The 21,032-nt window shown below is 39.4% G+C and overlaps 2 protein-coding genes across 2 annotated transcripts; one reads left to right on the plus strand and one right to left on the minus strand.

The window, feature by feature from the left end:
* Positions 1 to 620: 620 nt before the first annotated feature.
* LOC137288254 (uncharacterized) lies at positions 621 to 14,989 on the plus strand. The gene is made up of 9 exons (XM_067820718.1): positions 621 to 796; positions 3,583 to 3,841; positions 4,657 to 4,716; positions 5,681 to 5,876; positions 6,016 to 6,123; positions 6,598 to 6,814; positions 7,695 to 7,831; positions 9,018 to 9,143; positions 10,707 to 14,989. Exons 1-9 carry the CDS (start codon positions 649 to 651, stop codon positions 10,875 to 10,877), a joined length of 1,422 nt encoding a protein of 473 aa, XP_067676819.1. The 5' UTR covers positions 621 to 648; the 3' UTR covers positions 10,878 to 14,989.
* A 2,335-nt stretch (positions 14,990 to 17,324) lies between these two features.
* LOC137288262 (hemoglobin subunit mu-like) lies at positions 17,325 to 19,680 on the minus strand. The gene is made up of 2 exons (XM_067820729.1): positions 19,651 to 19,680; positions 17,325 to 18,694 (listed from the first exon to the last, which is right to left on the minus strand). The coding sequence occupies exon 2, from the start codon at positions 18,686 to 18,688 to the stop codon at positions 18,155 to 18,157; it is 534 nt and encodes a 177-aa protein (XP_067676830.1). The 5' UTR covers positions 18,689 to 18,694; positions 19,651 to 19,680; the 3' UTR covers positions 17,325 to 18,154.
* Positions 19,681 to 21,032: the final 1,352 nt, after the last annotated feature.

Raw genomic sequence — 21,032 nt, forward strand, 5'->3', positions numbered from 1 at the left:
CCGTCCAAGGCCAGTGTTTACTTGAGTGTTTCATGAATTTTAAGAAAGTAATAGACTGGTTTCATTTGTAGATACGATGTAATGTTGTGAAGATACATTTTCTGTACACCCTTTAATGATTACTTTGTACCAGATAGCATAGAAATTTCAGAAATTGATTTTAACATAATAGATGATTGTTTACAATTGATAGGTATCTCAGACATCTTACACAAATGTACATTTCAAAAATGGGAGTGCAGCTTCATTTCAGGAATCAGAGGATGTTAGACAGATGTTAAACAAAGTTTGTATTTATTTATTTATTTATTTATTTATTTATTTATTTATTTATTTATTTATTTATTTATTTATTTATTTATTTATTTATTTATTTATTTATTTATTTTTTAGAACTTCTGACTGTAACTTTTGTCTTGACATACTATGGAAATTTTAGTTTGCAAAACAAGACCATGACTATGGGAATGTGTAAACAAAAGTAATGACAGCCTCAGGGCACTTTACGTCCATCCAGTCAGGAAACAAAGAGGATACGAAAGCCGATGTTGGCTTGGGGTGGTGGGCGTAAGGCCTTGGAAGCGCTACTACAAATCTTACAAAGAAGACCGGAACAAGGGGAGATAACTCTAACTGTGTCACTTCAGCATGGCGATGTTTATAAACTGCACCGAGTTGGAGGAGGGCGTTTTGTGTAATGGGACGTTATACACCATCCCGGAGGCTCGCCTCACCATCCATGACAAGATGTTCTGGGTGTACCTGGCCATCTATGTGGCTCTGGTGCTCACTGCAGGTAGAGTTATGGCAGTTGCGATCATCCCGTCAGCAGACAGGCCGCGACTTGAACAACAGTGATTGTGTTTTCTCAATTTGGTTGAAAGCCCCATACATTTATATCAGACAGCAGTAGATGATATAGTGGTAATGTGATAGCTGTATGACACCTGTAACTATAAATGTCCAATGTAAATGGTATTGCTTGTCTGATTGTAGCAAAATATCCCAGGAGTGTATTTTTTTTCTGATGCCTGGATGGTATATTGACTGATCCAATTAGGCACATAGCAAGCCATTTGTTTCATATTAGTCCGAAAGATTGCAAAGCTTTTCATATAGTTCCTGGTTTATTATCTATCATAATAAAAACACACAGTTGATTTATTTGAACTAAAAACAATGGCTTTGCTGTTGGTAGAGAAATCTGAAAATTTTGTTACGTAAAAAAAATATGATCACACCTATTTACCCAAGTACACAGTAAACTGCCTGCATGTATTTCTTACGTAACAACGAAGTTCCGTTGGTATCCTCAAAACAGTTTCAGCGCATCAGTATTTTCAGGCTGCATGCGACACAGAGATTTCACCTTCCTTGCTGTAACTCGCTTTTGATGGTACATACCTACACCTGTCATTTGTCATCATTCACTTCATGGTCAGTTAATGAATATATAACAGGTGTAATTAGTGGTAACACCACTCAGATTACTCAACGAAGGTTCCCATCTGGCATTTTTGGAGTAAATACTCAACATTATAAATTAAGGTCTGTAGTGGCAAGTATATTGTATGTTATGTAATATGTGCATGTAAGTGATGCAAGAGGGTTTATCAACTGAGTTACAAAAACAAATATCGATCAAAGGATTAACTGATAACACACTGATTGATGAATTACTTTTTTCTTCTACATAAGATTTGTCAAAAGGCAGTGTGTGTAGATGTGCTAATCTATAGTGACTACACCCTGTCGTAAAGTGCGAGTGTAAAAACAACATCCTCCCTTCAAAGAATTGACCACCATTGCATTGATTGATTGATTGCTCATTATTGGTTAACTAAATTACTTAGAATGGTGGACATCATACAATTAGTTGCCAGGTGTGCTATCTTGGGTGACCAATGAGAGGTTTATCAGGTTTTCACCAACCTGAAACCTGAAACGATGTGTCACTTTTGGTTTGAATTTATTTGTTGTAGCATTCAGCAGAATCTATATGACAGAAAACACACACTAGATCGCACATAGGGTGTGTGTGAAATAGGATCCACATTGGCAGTCCATATAATGTTTAAATGTGGCAGTCATGTTAGAAATTTATTATAAGTATAAGCAGACTGTGTGTTCTCTTATTAATTTTCAAAATCATACAAATATGACTATAAACTAATTGGGGTTATGAGACAAAATATAAAGATGTACATTGACTTCGTTTTTTTCCGACCTAATAGTTTTTACCATGTCTACCACTGGCAGATGATTAACCTTCAAAGTGTTTCATTTGTTTTCATAATACATTTGTAATGAAGTATAAATGACTTCACCTTAGTTGATTTGTCTATAATTAAACTCTCAATTGCTCATGCGGGCTGTGCAGCAGAGGTCACAAACCAGTAACGAATTCTGGGATATCATCCGGGTACTCATGGGAGAAAAACAATAACAAAACGAACAACCAGCCCCTGGAAATCGGTGTGCATCAGTGCCCCTTTAAACAGTTGGAATAAAGGTTCAGTGAACTAAATGTGGGCCAATTCCCCCCTCATTATACATTGTTCTAAAAATATATATATCAATTACACACAAAACAATATACTATCTGATTTGAATGAGAATTATGTACATTGCATCTATGAGTGTAACTGAAAAGGCTTGTGTGAAGAATTGCCCTGGAGTCTGTCAGGGTAATAGATGATAAACATGGCTCATACCAGCGCCAGGTATTACAGGTCGCCATCAAGAAATATTTGCTGAAAGAGACAATTGGATTGGATGGTCAAATTTAGTGATATGGTGGGTAGGTGCTCATCAGTAATGTCAAACACTGGTTTGTCTGGTCTAGAACAGTTTCCAAACCACAGTCACTTGAGTAGTGCTGACTGCAATGTTAAATAAAACATGTTAAAAACACTTAATAGTGTACAAGTCTGCTATACATTCAAAATTTATAGTGTTTAGCTTTACATCTTGCCTATATTAGATACTTCTGATGGCTGGTGTTTCTATGAAAATTTACATAAGCCGCAGTATTTGCACAAGACATGAAAATTTAGGAGTCATCCTGATTCCCAGGTGTCATGAGAGGGAGAGGGACATGTTTTTGGGAGTCAACCCCAGTACTGAAGTTTCATCAAGACATTAAGTGATTTTTTTTATTAATGATAAAAAACTATGTAAAGCAGGTCAGGTATTTAATCAGCACTGAGCAGTTAACAAGGAAACGATAAACAACGCAGTTGAAACAACAGCAACCTACAGGATTAGATTATCTGAACTTAGGGCCCAGTGGCATTACGTCAACAATCAGAATATCAGAATTCTAATTCTCTCAAGGTCCTCTAGCCTATATTAAAGTCTAGTTTTCTAATAGAAACAAGCTTTTGATATAGACTAGTGGGTACTAGTGGCCAGAAATGGGCTTCACAAATTTTACTCACGTGGTGAATTGAACCCAGGTCTCTTCGGTATCACAAGCAAACGCTTAAACCACTAGGCTCCCCCAGCTCCCCAAGGAAGATAGAAATGAATGGAGTTGTAATTTTTAACACTTACAGTCTGTATAATGGCCTCTGTATTCAGGTCTGATGTCAGGACTGACCATGGGCCTGCTGTCACTTGACTTGATGACCCTCAAGATCCTTAAGGACGGGGGTATGCCTCGAGAACAGAAGTATGCTCGGAGAATACTGCCCATTGTGAAACGACATCATCTGTTGTTGGTGACTCTGCTGCTCGCTAATGCTGCTGCCGTTGAAGCTATGCCCATCTTTCTAGACCGTATCTCTGACCCAATCATTGCCATTTGTGTGTCAGTCACAGCAGTCCTCATCTTTGGAGAGTGAGTTGTGATTGTGTATAGCTATAACCAGTGTTCATTGTAGGTACACTTGCATGCAGAAATAAAAATTATAAATATATAGTTTAAATATTTTGCGTGTTAAAAGCTTATTACAATCCTGAATGATTTCAAAATTTATTGTTGGTTTTTTATATGTCTCTGTTTAAAGATACTTTTTAAAACTAAGTAGATCAGAATCTATGCGTCTATATGCCTGCAAAATATTGTTTGCATGGTTTTTTTGCGTGAAAAAGGAGGTTTCTGCATTAACACGAACACTGGATGTAATGATGCATCGAACTATTGATTCCAGTAGCAATTAATGCATCTATAGTATGTGTAACCATCGATTGTTTAGTAACTGATTTCCGTTCATAAATGCACAGTACAAAATACTTGAAGTACCAGATTTGTGCACTTTGATTTTGAGTGAATATTTGCAGCTTCAATGATCTTATGTTTTAACTGTTTACTTGATGTGGGTTTCAAGTTTATGGCGGTGGTCTGTAAATAATCAAGCCTGGACCAGACAATCCAGTGATCAACAACACAAGCATCAACCTGCGCAATTGGGAACTGATGACATGTGTCGACCAAGTCAGTGAGCCTGACCCCCAGATCCTGTTGGTCACCTCTTGCTACAAGCACAGTCGCCTTTTATGGCAAGCATGGATTATCACTGATCAAAACATCATCATACACAGTAATTTCAAACTCATGCAGATGTATATGATTATATCTTTATCCAGTTGTATGTGTACCTTTTTGTGTAAAGTATATGTAGGTTCTACCCCAAGTCTGTACATGTGTTTCAGAGTTGTGCCACAGGCTCTATGTACAAGGTTCGGGTTGGCGATCGGTGCAACTCTTGCTCCGTGAGTATATCATTTGTAACTGCCTCAACAAAGGAAATATCCACCTGTTGTTATCTATTATATGCTGCATGTATCTCCTTGAACACACGACAATATGAACCTGGTGTTAACAAGTACATACTTTGTTTATTACATCTGTTATCTCCTTCAACAAAGGACATTGTCTTACCTTCATGTTGAATGCTTTCATTTCATTGGTGATCGACACTTTAACAAGTGTCCATGTCTCCCCTCCGAGGAGGGTGACAATTATAAAATATATTACCCACTGCCACGATAAGTGACAAACTCTCAGTCAAGAAACTTTATCTCTAACAATAATATCATGTGCACAACGTTTGGAAACCATTCAGTTAACTGTCTTTTTAGTGCACTAGGTACGCAGATATTTTATGCATATTCACTGCTTTATTTAAACTGTTTTATATGTTGCATCATTTGCACTCTCAACTTAAACATAATCAACCATTTTTATAGCAGTTTTAAGCTTGTCAGATAATGTTTCTCAGATTTTAAAAATCCAGTCAAGAGGCAGACACCATTATGTTTACATGTCGTATAGTCGGTAGTGAGCTTATTAATCTTGAAAATAAGATAATATATTTTGTATGATGGCGGTATTATAAATCTCAGGTAATATGGTCTTATGTACGCCTACACGTTTGGGTAACACTGCTACATCAGACTGTATTCCCCTCAACAGAAGCATATAGCTTATTATATGAGCTGCCATATAGCTGGAGTATTTGTAAGTGCAGTGTAAAACTAAGCTCAATTACTCAGTCTACGGACCTAGGGTTACCCAATATATACTTCATGGAATACACCTACTGTAAGTCCTTGAGCACAGAACAATAATGACATTGGCAATAGATAATATTTATTGCATGCAATCTACTGTATCAACTTGAGTACATACAGTGACTGTATCAACTTGAGTACTTACAGTGTATGTTTAATCTAGGTTAGTCTATATCCTGATGGGGCTGACCTTCATCGTGAGCTGGCCGTTGTCCAAGCTCCTGGACTGTCTCCTGGGTAGTAACCATGGCACATTCTTCAGGCGTGCACAGTTGAAGGTCCTGGTGGACCTGCATGGACAAGGGGATGGATCTGGGGATGAAGAGCATCTCACAACGGATGAAGTCCTAATGATCAAGGTGGGTTGGAGGTCAAGTTTAAAGTATGCCAGAGTATAGCATCCTAGCATATAATCATTCATGTGTAAAAGTAATTATGATAATGTGTCACATGTCTGACATACTGTCATCGTCAATATATCTTCTCTTTGTAATACAGGGAGCTCTAGACCTGAAGGGTAAAACTGCAAAGGATGCTATGGTGAACATTGAAAATGTCTTCATGATTAGCTCTGATGCCTGCATGGACCACAACACCATGACACAGGTGGGTTGATTTTGTAGAACACCTGGTGTTTTCATATCCATTGACCAGTTACTGTCCTCATGTTTTCACAGCCATATGTGGGTACAGTTTGTTAAGCCATATCTGGTGTACCCCACTATGATATTGCTTGAATAGTGCTTAAATCATAGTAAAAAAATACTGGCCAGCATACTAGCCTGTCCTCACTCACTCACTCACTCACTCACTCACTCTGCTTGCTCACCCACTCTCACATGCATGCTCCTTTACTCACTCACAAACACATCAACTCACCCGTCCACTCACTTACAAAACACTCTCACTCATTCACAAACATGCTCACTCATTCACTCACTCGTTTAATGACAAACATGCTCACTGACACATGCCTACACGCACTGTCAAACACACCATCACACCTGCATACTCACCCACAAACACATTCAACTCACAAATGAGCACAGCCATAAGCACTCATTTGTTTACTTCCTGTAGATCTTGTTTCATGGACACTCCCGCATCCCAGTGTATGAGGGATCTAGATCTCAGATCAAGGCCGTGCTGCTGATGAAGACTTTGATCAAGCTAGATCCAGACGATGCTGTTCCAGTCAGCAGCCTCTTGCTTGACCCACAGTACTTCCGCCCAGTTATTTTCATTGATGACGTCAAGCCTCTGCATGATCTCATCAATCTCTTCCAGACTGGCAAAGGTGACATGTTGTAGGCCTTAAAACTGATCGATTCGCAAACTACATGACTTTTACATGAAACATTTTTCTTTTTGAAACATCAGTCTAAGTAAACTTATCCTCAGTACTTTTCGTTACACTCCACCACCGAGTCTAACAAAACCTTATGGGAGGTCGTGTCAGGTAACCTTTGAGATTGACCAGTCAGAACACAGCTTACCAAAAGTGCACATTTGCACATACCTTTTGAACTTTTTATCTCATAAAGGCTCGTACCCAAACGATTTAAAATGCTATTTAGCACATGCTCGTTTCGGGTTATGCACATGGCGTACGCACAACCATGACAACTGTGAGTAAACAGTTGCTGAAAATAATGTTTTTGGCAATATTCAAGGATGTTATCTTGCGGAAATGTTAACTAATGGTAACCATGTCAACAAAAAAAAACCAAACGTATATACTGCAGGCCAAATAATTGTGTTATATGCAGATTTTTGTTTGTGGAGAGATCTGTGTGGGTGACCTGAATATTTTGAAAGTCCCTCCGATCCCTAAATAGTAGCCGTTGTCTGGTTGGTTAAATCTATTTAACTGTCTTGAATTTGATTGGACGGTCATTGGTCGCTCAAAGATTACCTCACACGACCTTCTACTAGGTTTTGCTAGACTCAGTGGTAGAGTGTAGCGAAATATTCTGAGACTATGTTTACTTAGACTGTTTAAAACATATGCTGAATTTTATATGTTGCGGTGAGAACATACTCATATCTACCACTGGACATTTATATTGTAAAGAAAGGTAATAATTATATATTCCAAATGATTTTGGGAACATATGATAATGACCTATTATTGCTGACATTACGATATAACAGCAATTTTGCATGGCTTTGTTCAGGTCATTTGGCTGTAGTGCGGAAATCACATCAGGGGAGACAACTTCATGGTCTGCAGAACAACACAGATGACGTAACCCCGTTGTTGGGAGAGTCTCAAGATGACCTGCAACATGACAGTCCACAACAAGTTGGAGATGTGAGTGTATCCAAAATTCTGTCCTGTTTCATCAGCTTCTTCACTGTGTTCCCCACTTGTGTCTGCCGTGCTTGTGTCCTGCTTGTGTCTTGAATGTCCATTTAATGTAGTCATCCTACATCACCTATGTCCTCCGAAATACCTGATGGCCTCCCACATTGTGTATGTCCTCTAACATCATGTGCCTTCTTTATCTCATGTCCACCTTATTCCCATGTCCTCATCAACCATATGTCCTCCTTATCCCTCTGTCCTTATCACATGTCCTTGTTATCCATTGTCCTCCTTATCCCCATGTCCTCCTGATCCCCATGTCCCTCTTACCCACATCTTCCTTATCTCATGTCCTTATTGTCCAGATGTCCTCCTGGTATTTATCCCCATATCTTCCTTATCTTATGTCCTCATTTTCCTCATGTCCTCCTCATCTCCATGTCCACCTCATCACTGTGTCGTCCCACTTGATTAAGAAACATGTTAACATAACATACACGAAATGGTGGTTGGTCGATAATAATTATGAATACTGTTTACATTGTTGAAATGTCTATTTATGCAATATGTGATAATAATATCAAATGTATTGAGGTTGAATAATATTTTGTAATATCATAATATTATATGGGTATGTATTGAACGCTATGGTCCATCCCATGCACAAATGCTTTGCTTTGCGACATTATAATGAGATATATGGATTGCTGCACTTTCATTTCAACTAACATATACTACACCCTCAATCCATTCCCATGATTTACACAGTTGCAGATTACTGATCCTTTTTTTTCCATTTGCCATTTTGATTGGCTATATCTCTTGACTTCACGTACTAATCAGAATGCGAATTACATACCAGCCTCAATAATCTGTGGTTGAAAACAAGAACATGGCATCTAGACAAACCAGTCCTAATATAGATTGAAAATTATGATTGAAATTTTGACACAGAAACAGTGAACTTTCAATAATCACTTTTTATGGAACGAATTACAAGTTGTCCATTTGATTTCAGTATCATAACAGTTACCTCCCTTTCCTTACTTTTCCCTTTTGTTAGTGTTTGTGCATGAGCTATTAATAAAAATCATAGGCAGTTGATTCATGATCACAGGAAATGTGGAAATGGATCTGGGAACTGGTGTAGGCTTATCGTGTTACTAATGGTTGTGTCCTCCCCATGCTGCAGGTTGTGGGGATCATCACGTTAGAGGATGTACTCGAGGAGCTCTTGCAGGAAGAAATCATGGATGAGACAGATGAAACACAGATTCGTCAACGGATACAGCTGGCTAAAGCAATGGCCCATAAAAAGGTATTATACCATTGCAGACAAACTGGGTGTATGATAAACTGCTGACATTGAAGCTGCTAAGTGTATATACCTACACAAAACACTGTCTTTGCAATCAGAATGTGACAGTCTTTTGACAGCGGTCCCTCAAGCTTAGCTTAGATTGAATGTTCTTTGATAAGGTTTTGTAAATGAATAACAGGGCTCCTAAGACTGTGTGCATGCGTAACTCTGATGTATTATATTCATGTGTTGAAAAGCCTCCCTATAGAGCGGAAGGTTGTGTGTTCAGTCCCTGGCAACATCATATCAAAATGGTACTTGTTGGTTCCTGCCTGGTGCTCGTCATTAACGGGTACAAGAAGGACTCGTTGGCTTTGAATTAGTGTAATGTGTCTGAGTGGGGTGTTCATGCTTAAGTGCAGCATGGTATCTCAGTGAGCTAGAGCTAAAAGACAAGCTTAAGTCTTGGCTAGTACAAGCAGCTACTCACATGCACACATGCACATTGTCATGTGAGCGGAATATTCTGAAGTACGATATTAAACCTCATTTCTCTTCGCCTCTTCATGTGTTAATGTGTGGTGGCATCTACATGTGTTAATGTGTGGTGGCATCTACATGTGTTAATGTGTGGTGGCATCTATATGTGTTAATGTGTGGTGGCATCTTCATGTATTAATGTGTGGTGGCATCTTCATGTGTTAATGTGTGGTGGCATCTACATGTGTTAATGTGTGGTGGCATCTTCATGTGTTAATGTGTGGTGGCATCTACATGTGTTAATGTGTGGTGGCATCTACATGTGTTTATGTGTGGTGGCATCTACATGTGTTAATGTGTGGTGGCATCTTCATGTGTTAATGTGTGGTGGCATCTTCATGTGTTAATGTGTGGTGGCATCTACATGTGTTAATGTGTGGTGGCATCTACATGTGTTAATGTGTGGTGGCATCTTCATGTGTTAATGTGTGGTGGCATCTTCATGTGTTAATGTGTGGTGGCATCTTCATGTGTTAATGTGTGGTGGCATCTTCATGTGTTAATGTGTGGTGGCATCTACATGTGTTAATGTGTGGTGGCATCTTCATGTGTTAATGTGTGGTGGCATCTACATGTGTTAATGTGTGGTGGCATCTACATGTGTTAATGTGTGGTGGCATCTTCATGTGGTAATGTGTGGTGGCATCTTCATGTATTAATGTGTGGTGGCATGTATAATCCCACAACTTGATCAAATATTGTTGAAACACCAATGTGGAAATCTTTGGTAGATGGTAGATGAAAACTTATCTCCAGGAAAATCGTGGATATCTAGCAAAGATTTTGACAAAATGATTCCATAAAAGACATTGACCACAATTTATGCTTTGGCAGAGGGAAGAATGGTTTTAAACACACATGCAGAGATTGGATGCAGGAAACCCTTATTTTCTTGGTGCAGGCTGACGCACATAAAAAATGAAAGCTAAAGGCCTTTTCTAAGTCGATGATTAAAGACACTGGAAAGATGCTTTCAGAGCTTTTCTTACATTCTTCATGATGGTAAGAATGTACCAATAATATGTTGTGTTCTGTTTCCAGTCACTGTTGAAGCGAAGTCAGTCCCATCAAGAACAGTCAAGACGTCAAATCCAGGCTGGACAAAGCTTAGCTGGACATTCAAGTGAACATTTGAATGTGGATGTTGCCATAGCAGCTGCACAACGATCAGATGATGCTCCACTTCTTGGGAGTAAGGAGGTGTTGGCGTAATGAATGATACATTGATGAGTAATATGTCAGTATAGGTTTGACACCTCTAGGGGGTCGGCTTTAACTGCTGGTGTGACAAGTGTGTTTTACGCAGCTTGAACGGGCAGTGGTTGTCAGTGTTCTTGTGATATGTGGATTATACACAGCTCTCGGGGTGTGGCTGTGAATGGTGGTGTGATTAGGGGGTTATACACAACTCTTGGGGTGTGGCTGTGAATGTTGGTATGATAAGTGGGTTATACACAGTTGTCAGGGTGTGGCTGTGAATGTTGGTGTGATCAGGGGGTTATACACAACTCTCAAGGTGTGGCTGTTTATTGTGACAGGTGGGTTAGACATCTGTGGGATGTGTGTGTGTAAGTGTTGGTGTGACAGATGATGTAGAATCTTGGGATGCGTGATTGTTGGTCAGCACTACACAAAAATATTGGGAACACAAGCCATACTAGATGTATGAATCTCAAGGACATGAGCTGTACAAGTCTTGAGTATATTGAGGCCATGTGTTGTACAAGTCTGGAGTATATTGAGGCCATGAGCTGTACAAGTCTTGAGTATATTGAGGTCATGAGCTGAACAAGTTGTGAGATTATATTCAGGACATGGTCTCATCAAGGTCTGAGGACATGAGCTGTACAAGTCTTGAGTATATTGAGGTCATGAGCTGAACAAGTTGTGAGATTATATTCAGGACATGGTCTCATCAAGGTCTGAGGACATGAGCTGTACAGTATGTAAGGAACCTGAGGATAAGTTTTATCTTTAGGTAACTAAACGCGACTCCCTGCATCAGGAGACTGAATACATGGGCAATATTCTCAAGCAATATATTAGTTTTTATTGAGTGATAACAGATGTCGTCATAGATGATTATGTGACACTAAATTTCTGACAGTGTCAAATATGGACCAAGAAGATTCTGATTGTGAAATCAATGTAATCTTTTGAGAGTGTTGAGAGTTATGCAATAAACAAGAAGTTGTTATCCATGTCGCATGCTTTATTATCATGATTATTGACTGACCAACCTCTAGACAACCGATCAAACAACCTTCAGCCTTTGTTACTCATTATTATGTGGGTACAACATTTTTGTAAGAAAGAATGAAATAAATGCTCATTTGTTTTCAAATAATTATTGAAAATTCTAATCTATTTGTCCTTATTATTTTGGGTAGATCTGGTTTAGAGTTGATCTTCTGTAACTCATTCTTCTCATATGAGGCAACTAATGGGATCATATGGTCAAACTTGCTGACTTGGTGGACAGATATCATCATAGCCCAATTGCGTAGATCAATGCTTATGTCGTTGATCACTGGATTGTTTGGTCCAAACTTGATTATTTATGGACCTTAGGCATATAGTAGTGCTGCTGAGTGTGATGTGAAACTAAACTCAGTCATCATGCTTTTGATATGGTGTGTGCCATAACAAGGTCCATGGTTCCATGCACCAGATGTAAATGTTGTTGTCTGGTATGGTATGTGCCATAACAAGGTCCATGGTTCCATGCACCAGATGTAAATGCTGTTGTCTGGTATGGTATGTGCCATACCAAGTTCCATGGTTCCATGGTTCCATGCACCAGATGTAAATGTTGTTGTCTGGTATGGTATGTGCCATAACAAGGTCCATGGTTCCATGCACCAGATGTAAATGTTGTTGTCTGGTATGGTATGTGCCATACCAAGTTCCATGGTTCCATGGTTCCATGCACCAGATGTAAATGTTGTTGTCTGGTATGGTATGTGCCATAACAAGGTCCATGGTTCCATGCACCAGATGTAAATGTTGTTGTCTGGTATGGTATGTGCCATACCAAGTTCCATGGTTCCATGCACCAGATTTAAATGTTGTTGTTAGTAGGCAGAGCACCACTGACAAGTGTGGGAACCTTATTGAAACCGATGTTTAGGCTTAGTTAGAACCGATGATTTAGTACATAATTATGTTTGTTTGTCCAATTCAGCAGTTACTGTGTTAATAGTTGTACAGAGGTGGTTTGTATCAATGTCATATGATTCTGCTGTTAAATAGCTTTGTGTTGTACATAGGGGGTGTTATGGATGACCGTTCAGTGAACTCCTGAAGATGTTCAGTTGATGCATTCAGTAAGACTGACTGTCGGGGCATTGTAGCGATGTGGTCTCTATACAACATGCAGGAGGCACAGCACCAGCTAACACATCCCCTGGGGATTGCAATCTCATTTAAATCAGATCCTAGTTCTTTCTCATGTGAAAAAATGATCTGAGGAGGACATCGTATTCAAGGTCATCTGAGAACAATGTTTCATCAAATTAAGCTCTCTAAAGAAATGAAAAGTAAGAAGTCATTATCAACCAATCAGAAAACTGTATTTTCTAGATATATGGCAAAACATTCAAATCGTTGACATCTGTTCATGACTATACTTTAAAATATATGCACAAAGAACTTAATTAAGAATCCCTGTATTTTGAATGGTAGGATTTCAACATGTACATGAAACCGTTCGTGGTGGCCACAGTGGAAAAATATGAGGTTTTTTTACTTATAACAAGAGTTGATGATTGGACTTATGTTGATTTTCTTACGAGAATTGCTCATTTAAGAGAAAAAGATGATAACTGCTCCTTTGTAAAGAAAGATTATAATTGCTCATTTTAGAAAAAAGGATGATAAATGCTCATTTTAGTAAAAACATGGAATTTCATTCAAAACCATGTCTTTTCAGGTATGGCCCTGGAGTGTTTAATGTTGAATTTATTGGTGAATGTGAAGTTATAAAATGCTATTTTGCATGTCTTACATGATTCAAGGTCAATATAGAGTGTAACCTCCATGAGTGTCTATGACAGCCAGCACTCTCCTCCTCATACCCCGTGTCAGCCTCCTGATTTTCTGAAGGGTCAGTCTACACCTTTCCTTGTGCAAAGCAGCTTCCGATTAGTCCAGGTTCTGTACAGGAGGATCCCTTTGTTGCACACACTGACCAATCATGTCCTAGATATGCTTCAAAGGATTAAGATCGGGGCTCGTTCAATTGTGAGATGTGTCAGGGATGCTTAACTAAGTTCTTTGTGTATATTTTGGAAGGGCTTTCAAATGGCACTGAGAAGAGATATATATAAGGAAAAGAATTTTATGGATGTCAACTTATTTATTATGAGGAAAACAGTTTGGAGAATATACTTACCCATTAATCTTGTGAATTCATCTGAACTTATAATAAAGGATTAAGTATATTCTATGTTGTGTTCAGGATTTTTCATCCAATAAGGTATGTATTGTCTGTTTCATCTTATCACAAGTGTCATATTGTCTGTTTATACAGCCACGTATTATTGTCTATTTCATCTTATCAAACGTGTTATATTACCTCATTCATTTTATCACAGGTGATGTGTTGTCAGTTTCATCTTGTCAAAAATGTTATATTATCTGTTTATCCAGCCAAATATTTTTCATCTTGTCAGATGTGTCGTATTTTCTCATTTTTCTTATCACAGATGTTGTACAATCTGTTATGTCTAATCAGAAATGTTATAGTGCCTGTTTACCCAGCCAAGCATCATTCTCTATTTCCCATTATTTAAAGTGTAATATTATCTTGTTCATCTTATCATAAGCGTTATATTATGTGGTTCATACAATCACAAGTATTTAATCCCAAATGTTGTATTGTTTTGTTCATCTACTCCCAGATGTTGTATTGTCTGGTACATCTAATCCCAAATGTGTGTTTCTGACATAGATGGAGCACAGACAGCCACTTGTTCTTGTAAACATTAAACCTTTGTCAAGCCTCAACATGGGATAGCAGTATATTTTATCCTTCATTAGAACCTTCAACTTTAAAGGGTTCAGCTCTGGTTCAGATTTCCCAAATCAACTGTATCTTGGCAGTGAAACCAATTATCCAATGGTGTCATGTTCATGGCAATGACGTCACTGAACAATTAAAGAATTGTATTCCATATGTTTTTCACTGATAAAAGTGACATTTTTCAACTAAAAAACCTCAGTATTATACAGCCAATATTTATGCCTATATTGATTAGTGCTATCGTTCTTTATAGAGTACAGTCTAAATATATACAAATATATAATAAAAATGTAAACTGGTTTGTTGGCTTGTTTTAATGTACCTGTACCATGAGGTGTTGAAATTCCTGGAGAGTTTATGTAGATGTATAGGACACTTTCGTCATGGAGATGGCGGCTGCAGGAGGCCAGCTCAGTTGTTAAAACATTCGCTCGTAATAGCAACAACCACCGTCACTCACTCACTCCGGGTTACAATATTGATCTTCAGTAACTCATGCCTTTCGTAAGAGGTGACTAACGGGATCGAGTGGTCAGGCTCGCTGACTTGGTTAACACATGTCATCATTTTCCCAATTACGCAGATCGATGCTCATGCTGTTGATCATCGGATTGTCTGGACCAGACCGCCGTCATATAGCTAGAAATATGCTGAGTGCGGATTGAAACTAAACTCACATGACCATTAGGGTCATTTAAATCTGTTCGGAAGTTTTTCCCCGTGGCAGACCCGTGGATTTTGAGGTCCTCAACACACCCACACCCCTATCCCCTAGTAGTGAATGAATCCTGTTTTATGTTTAAGAGACGACAGACATACTTCGTTTGACCATAGTACTTTTCGCTGTTAAGAAGGTTACCATTGTTGTGGACGGTTTGTCATGCTTTCATCGGTTGTTTCCTTTATCCAGTCGATTGCTTACTTCCAGTTGTGGCAACTGGTTGGTGACAGCTAAGAAAGGGGGTTGAGGAACAGCTTCAGTGCATCACGCTATGCCATTCACCGTGTGTGATTCGCTGTGAAACTGGCGGTGAAATAGGCCTCAAACGTCGACCTGCATATAGCGTGGTCCAAAGCTGTAACGCCTTAATCAGTTAACTACCAAAGGTATAGCGAAATCTCCCTTCGTACATGGTTACATGAACGAAAATACAGATTTCCTGACATTAAAGGAAATGAAATAAATTTTAAATTCAAAATGGATGCAACACCTTTAACCACTTGTCTGCATCTCGTTTACAGTCACACTCAGCATTATTCCATCTATAGAGCGTGGGTTTGTAAATAATCGAGTTGAGAATTGATTTTAAATCGGATCCTCCGCATTGAATGTAAAATCCTGGTAGTCAGGGGTGACAATAGATCACCAGAATACCAGATTTTCGAAAAAATGAAATCTCATCAAGGTAAGTGTTCATGTTTATGCCTTCTATTTAAAAACTTGACCTAACCCGCAAGCCACCAAAGTTCAGTGACCAGACACCATTAGAATAAATATTTTTATATTGGATCAATCAATAACGAGCCTGTCGTAAATGAAGACAGTGTCCATTACAATGTACACTTATCTTTTGTTGCTATGGTTACGAGAACATTTACAGAAATAGATCATGATGACCGTATGGGTTTTTTTATTTCGTTTTTGTTATCGCCACAGAAGCAGCAAGTGAAGAGGTGGAGAAAACAGAGACGATATTCTGGGAACAAATTACTGTCTCTACAGGTCTGAATCATTCATACAAGACTGGGTTTGTCAGGGAAATCAATATGCATTAGCCAATTCACCCTTCGACGATAGTCTGACATTGATAAACTATAGTCCCACTAATCTCCGCAGTTAGGTGACATTAATATATTTTATTATAAGGAAACGACACAGGCAAACTAGAACATAGACAGAGCTGTATCCAAACTTCACTGTCTGGCATTTAGTTAGAGTACGAAGTGAGGAGAATATGGGCAAATAACGTGTTTAGAACAACTAGGTGTGCCTTTTCGGTGTAGGTTCCAAAACTGTTGTCAAGTGACGATGTACTTGATAATGGATGCGAAACGCATATACATACAAGTATGAGGTTTGGTTGATTACGCAGCGGTGTGGTGCCAATATCAAATATCATAATAGACAGCAACATATGAAATGTATTATTGAGTAGAGCTCATGCAAACGGTAAAAGTCATTTGTTAATAATATGAACAGGTATGAAAGTGTAATGGAAAAATACGCTGGCAATATGGCTGCCGCGGCGGCCATATTTATATTGGAATTATGTGAACACTTTATTTGATACAAAGCTATGATCACAACATTTGCGTTTCGTAGGCCTTTGAGGTACAGAAAATTCTGTTAAACAAAAATCACTGGGTATGTGACGATATCAGATAGTGATCGTAGTTGTGCAAACCACAAACATCTGAGATTTTAGAAAGACTAAATGTTCTAGAAATACTCTTTTCATCTACGAACAGTTTGAGCATTGGTCTGCCCCTGCGATTTGGAGGAGCTGTGTGAAAGGTAACAACTGACGATGTTCAGGTGAACAATCTACCAAGGGGTACATATCTACACATTAGCAAGGGGATAATGACATTGCTCATTTTCAGATTTTCATTGGTGCCGGACCGTCCAGGTTAGCCACGACTTCACACAATCGGTTGTTTTTACAGTCCTGAACTACATTCACAGTACTTCATCGTGTCCGACTGTTTCTCCAGATGCTGCGTTTTGTTTCAAGTTTCAAGAATTGTTTACAGTGTGAACATTACTGACTTGACTATGTACTCGTCACTTTTCCTGTTTGCTTTAGCCCATGTCTATTCTGTGTTACATATTACATTCACAACATTGTGTTTACCCACTGTGCATTCGTCTTTAGTGTTTTTAATAATTCATTGGCGCATTCGTTTTCTGAGTTCACCATATTGCCTTGGTACATTCGTCATTTGTGTTTTCAATATTTCATTGGCGCATTCGTCATTTGTGTTCGCCATTTACCTATGCACGTTCACTTTCGAGTTCGCCATATCACCTTGGTACATTCGTCAGGTATGTTCTTCATATTACTTTGGTGCATTGGTCATTTGTATTCACCACATTCCATGGCTACAGTCAGCTCTTGTGACCACCACAAAACGTCAAGCCCGACGGTCACATTTGGGATCTAATGTAGTGACCTTTACAACGGCAAAGGTGGCAGGTCCGCATAAATGCCCAAGGTGCACACACTCACTACTAATCGTGTACACACGCTTTTGAAGCCCCTCCATTGTTAAGGTTCTTTTGTATATGTCATGTGCACTTTTCTTATGGATTGTTCATCGTTAACACAAGTTGAAACGTTTGTCTTTATGGATAATTATATTATTTCATTTGTGACAATCCAAGTTTCAAACGGATTCTGTGTACATGTGTACATTCATGAGTACAGTCACTTTTGCTTTTCACGACATGATTCAATGTTTCATGTTATGGAACAAGTCTATCTCGCTCATCACTAGCCAGGGCAAACCCCTCCTTTAATTTCATCATTATAAATCTGAACACAGCCACCCAAGCGTCCTTCACCTCTTCCGTGAAATGTCCATTCAGCTCTTCCTCCCAGGTCAAGGTCATTGACTGGGTAAATGCGTCGAAGTTTTCCGGAATAAAACCATTAAAATTGATGTGCTGGCGCCCCAGGCCAATCAGCAATGGTGACAGTGACGTGTCAAGGTCATCCATGTTATCAACGACAGCACCAACGGCCTGCATGAAACGTGACGCGTGTCCTTTGAAGTTTGGATCCCGCAGCAGCTCCGTGCCCTCCTTGTGGCGACATGGAAACAGTTGCTTCACGTTGGGGTACAAATTGAAGATGCGGATAAAAACCTTACTGCCGATCCCGGTCATGTCTCCCGCCAAGTAACGCCATGTCCTTCGCACCAACATGCGTTGTTGCCCAGTGATGTAACGTTCATCGGGGGCTGTAGCTGTTTTCTTCAGAGACGTTCCACAACCCATGTTGACCTTGAATAGAAGAAGTTAAAACAACATTTCCTGTACAGAAACAATTCAGTGTTCAGACCCTGAACCGCCTGCCTCTGACGTAAGAATCTTATACCGGCATACTAACATGCGTTAAGATGATACCAGGCGCCTGGTCGGCTGACAATCAGTATAGGTGTGAATGCGGTTCCTTGTCAGCTGAAACACGGATATCAGTTATCTAGCTCCTTTTGATCTCTATCTGTCCGTGCTAGTGCTCGTACACACGCAGTACTCTAGGACATGATGTTATACCCCACTGCCCCTTACCTGAATTAAGACATTGAACACCAACCAACATCAATCCCGAATTGTCGAGTGCTGCTTTTCAAACTCTAAATTAACTATATATCTTGCTGGGTCCTTCGTGTTTCTTGCGTAGAAATTATAAATTCCTTCGTTTCTTTCATAGGGCGGCGGGTTAGCCTCATCATGTCGAAAACCCAGGTTCGATTCTCTGCAGGGGTACAATGTATGAAGCCCATTTCTAGTGTGCCCAGGCGTGATATTACCGGAATATTACTATGAACTCTTGTTTCTTTCCTGGCCTTTGTCAACATTACTGATGGGGAGATTCACCACATAAAATGCTTTTCATTTAGGATAGTGAAGTATTGATCGATTCTTGAACTGTACCTACCGCAGCCTCCCATCGCCCCTTTAGTACAGCTACTGGACGTAGTACGTCCATGCACAGACCACAGGCTACGGGACGTCGTCGGATTGACATATTTCTAGTATTGCATACTTCCTATCATTTAGTTAACAGTGTCAGCAGAATTTGTCACATGAAATTGGGTGATTCGCTACATAACAGCGATTTATTCACCACATGACCGCGAATGATTCTCAACATGACAACATGTCACCGAGTGAAGTTTAGGGTGATATATGGAAGATCTGAGGATCAGGTTCTGAGGCCTTACTGTTTGACTTACCCTGTCAGTTGATCCGAAAATGTCTCTGAACTTTCACACAACCATATTGCTGCCTTCTTTCTCTTATGAGAGACAGTAGCTGATGCCGTGACGCACTGTTGCAGTGCCCTGTCGTGGTGGTTCCCCACCTGTCCTGTGGCATGTACGTAACGCCCCCGACAGCATGTACTACTTCACGGCGACCTCTCCCCGGTAACAGCCTCCTTTGACATAAAAGCTTTCCCAGGTTTATAAACAATTAGACGTAATTACTTTCCTCCTGGTCGGCGGACACCATTCACGTGTATTGATGAAATAAGGTGCAGCTTGCATTAATGAAACACACTGCTGTGCACTGTTTTGAGCTTGACGTTTGCACAAGTTGGGTAATGTTGATAACGCCTGTCGTGATCCCAGGATTAAGATCTGAGTAGTTCACCCGAATCCCCACCCTTTCAACACCATCCTATCACACGCCAGATATTGGGTAGAGTGATATACGCGTAACGTGTTTTGTTGGACGTAATATACTGCATCATAATTCATAATGAAGGATTAAGTTTCCTGCCCGACTATTTCTAGTCAATCGATTCATTTTGTTTCGGTCTAAAATTAGTGTAAGGAATACTTCATATCCGATTTGTTCTTAGCACGCATGTTATATATGAGGCTCATATTATCATAACTGCAGTTGCAGCCACCATTGCTGAGATCAATATTATCATTATTGAGGCCTATATAAACATAGTTGAGGCTCATATTGTCGTAACTGCAATAGCTACTAACATAGATGAGACCCATCTTATCATACCTGAGACCCCAACTATGATAGCTCAGACACATGTTACCATATATGGGGCCCGTTTTATCATACATGAGACCCATATTATCATATCCGAGACCCCTACAATCATCATGTATGAAACCTCAACTGTTATATCGCAGGACTACCGCTTTATCCTGGACCAGGAATAGAGGAACCCAGGGAAAACGCGCACTATGTTTAACGAACAAATGGAGTTAATTACGGATCTCTTCCTCTTGTCGTCATCACATCCGACTGATTGGAAATCGAAACCCACTTGTCACGGCAAATATATAATTTGGGAGACAGACTCCGGTAAAAGGTTTAGCAATTTGTTCAGTAAAGTAGTTCCGTATATCAAATGTGGATAGAAAACAGTGAAAACACTTGACACCGAACTACCGTTCCCTCTGTATCTGGTGTGGTGTGGTGTGGTGTGGTGTGGTGAGTGAGTTTGTGCTCGTGTGTATAATGTGTGCGTGCGCTTCGTGCTTTTGTGGTGTGCAGTTTCGATTTGTTTTAAGGCTTACTTTTCATGTGTCATACATAACTGATGAGTGTTCTTAAAATGATTAGTATGGCATTTAATGTATCTGTA

The sequence above is a fragment of the Haliotis asinina genome, chromosome 6, assembly GCF_037392515.1.
Source record: "Haliotis asinina isolate JCU_RB_2024 chromosome 6, JCU_Hal_asi_v2, whole genome shotgun sequence".
NCBI lineage: Eukaryota > Metazoa > Mollusca > Gastropoda > Lepetellida > Haliotidae > Haliotis > Haliotis asinina.